The sequence below is a fragment of the Conger conger genome, chromosome 2 (assembly GCF_963514075.1).
Source record: "Conger conger chromosome 2, fConCon1.1, whole genome shotgun sequence".
NCBI lineage: Eukaryota > Metazoa > Chordata > Actinopteri > Anguilliformes > Congridae > Conger > Conger conger.
Window position 1 is genome coordinate 64,876,321 of NC_083761.1, and position 2,109 is coordinate 64,878,429.

Genomic DNA, 2,109 nt, shown 5'->3' on the forward strand with positions numbered 1-2,109 from the left:
ACGTTTTGTAGGTGCTGTCACAAATTGTGATTGAAATCAAGGCGAATTTGCATCTACCGGTAGAGGGCGAACAAAATCCAGACTATCAGTACTCTGGACCGGCTACACTTATCCCATCCCACCCCTCCCCTCTCCTCCCGCCCCCAGAGAGAAGGAGGTGTCGGGGATCTCTAACAAACCCACATTCAAAATGGGTTTATGGATTACATCACAGCCCGTGTGGATAAATCGGACGAGCCAGGTGCTTTTCAGTTTGGCGTCCAGCACAAGAAATAGAGAAAACATGCTGGTTCTCAGAGCCCCTGACTTAAATTCAAGAAGTGAAGATCGGAAGCTGTTAACACACGTGAGAGCTCATGCGAAAGGCAGGGTCTGTGCTGGCTTTTGATGCTGTCACAAACTTCGTTTCAATCAGAAAAAGTTTTTTTTTAATGGTTTTTTTGTTGTTGTTGGTGCACCTTTTCATGAAAATAAAAAGGGACCAACAGGACACGCCTGTCATGGACTCTGCTGTTCTACGACTAAAATCGCTTATTGAACCTCTCCACTTCACTTTCTTCTGTTAGAGTGGTTCGTTGCGATGGTGTGAGCAGCGACGCAAACTTAGCCTATATGAACATTCAGAAGAGGAGTTCGGCTGGACATAAGAACTGGAGCCTGTGAGCGCGTTCCGCGGAGAACCACCACAACTGATTTCGTTCTTCCCCGATACTCTACGCACGAGTAACTGGATGCTTGTTGAAGGCTTGAAAGGAATATAAACTTTATTTACACTACCACCCTGAATCAAAGAAATGGATAATTCACAATTGTGTGTCGCAATGTACGTGCTGGTTTTATCCCTTGGTCTTAGGATAGAGGTAGGGATGTGCCAACATTACTACCTCCTCCGTCCCATTCCCAGTGACAGTTTACCTATTGTGGAACTTAAGGAAGACCCAGATCCTGTCTTTGACCCCAAGGAAAGGGATCTTAACGAAACAGAACTGCGAAGTATACTCGGCAGCAAATTTGATTCCCATTTTATGTCTATTACATCTCCAGAGGACAAATATACAGGGAGCGATGACTTGGCTGATTGGGACCTCCCACAGAAGCCCACAGGGGCTATGCCCAGAGAAATAAAATCAATAGAATTTGACATACAGCATGGAAAGAAGCACAAACCAAGTAAAAAACTCAAAAGAAGGCTTCAATTGTGGCTGTGGTCCTACGCGTTCTGCCCAGTTGTTTATGCATGGAACGACCTCGGGAACAGATTTTGGCCACGCTATGTGAAAATGGGAAGCTGCTACAATAAAAGGTCTTGTTCTGTTCCAGAAGGGATGGTTTGCAAACCTGCCAAATCGGCCCATTTTACGATCTTGAGATGGAGGTGCCTGCAGCGAAAAGGAGGGCTGAAATGCGCTTGGATACAAGTTCAATACCCCATTATAACAGAATGCAAATGTTCTTGCCCGAACTGAAATGAACTTTTTATAAATAAAAATCATAGCTATGGTTATTTTTTTATGCACTGCCGAGTGTAGGAATGTATATTTTATGTATATGTGGTGCCATTTAATTATAAACTTGTAAAAAGGTCAGTATTATGTGTATAACCAGCGTCTACTGTATTTGTTGAACATATCTTGGATGTAATGTATCTTTATATTTATATTGAAGAGCACTTCGCATTGCGAAGTATTGAATAGGCTATATGTTTATTGAAGGACTTTAAAGCAATTTTCCATTCTTCGGAAAATTTGTTTTTTCTGGACCTCAGACGGCAATATTTAGAGTACAGTGTAATTCTGCAGCGGCAAAAGCTGTAAATATAGAGGCAAATTTGGACTATTAATCTTGTAAATTAAGAGTAACTGCTATTTATTCTTTATACTCTTGTAGCAAAACGCCAGTAAAAAATAAAACCACTAAAACCACAAAGCAGAGTTGGTTTTCTTTTATACATAAAATGTTTGTCTCCCCTTTTTGAAGTGCTTTGTTCGGTTGACCCAGTCGTATATCGTGCCTTTATGCCCGTCATTTCGTTTTAAAAGCAAGACACGTGTCGTTCACACCTGCCATTGAGGACAGACTTTATGAAACTTGACCCTCTGCACTGCCTCT

At 41.9% G+C, this 2,109-nt stretch overlaps 1 protein-coding gene across 1 annotated transcript; it reads left to right on the forward strand.

The window, feature by feature from the left end:
• Positions 1–244: 244 nt before the first annotated feature.
• On the forward strand, positions 245–1,908 carry nog3 (noggin 3). Its single transcript, XM_061232508.1, has one exon. It carries the CDS (start codon positions 795–797, stop codon positions 1,464–1,466), a length of 672 nt encoding a protein of 223 aa, XP_061088492.1. The 5' UTR covers positions 245–794; the 3' UTR covers positions 1,467–1,908.
• The last annotated feature ends 201 nt before the right edge of the window (positions 1,909–2,109 follow it).

Coding starts and splice junctions, on each gene's coding strand:
- nog3 (XM_061232508.1), top strand. CDS start 795: ATGGATAATTCACAATTGTGTGTCGCAATGTACGTGCTGGTTTTATCC.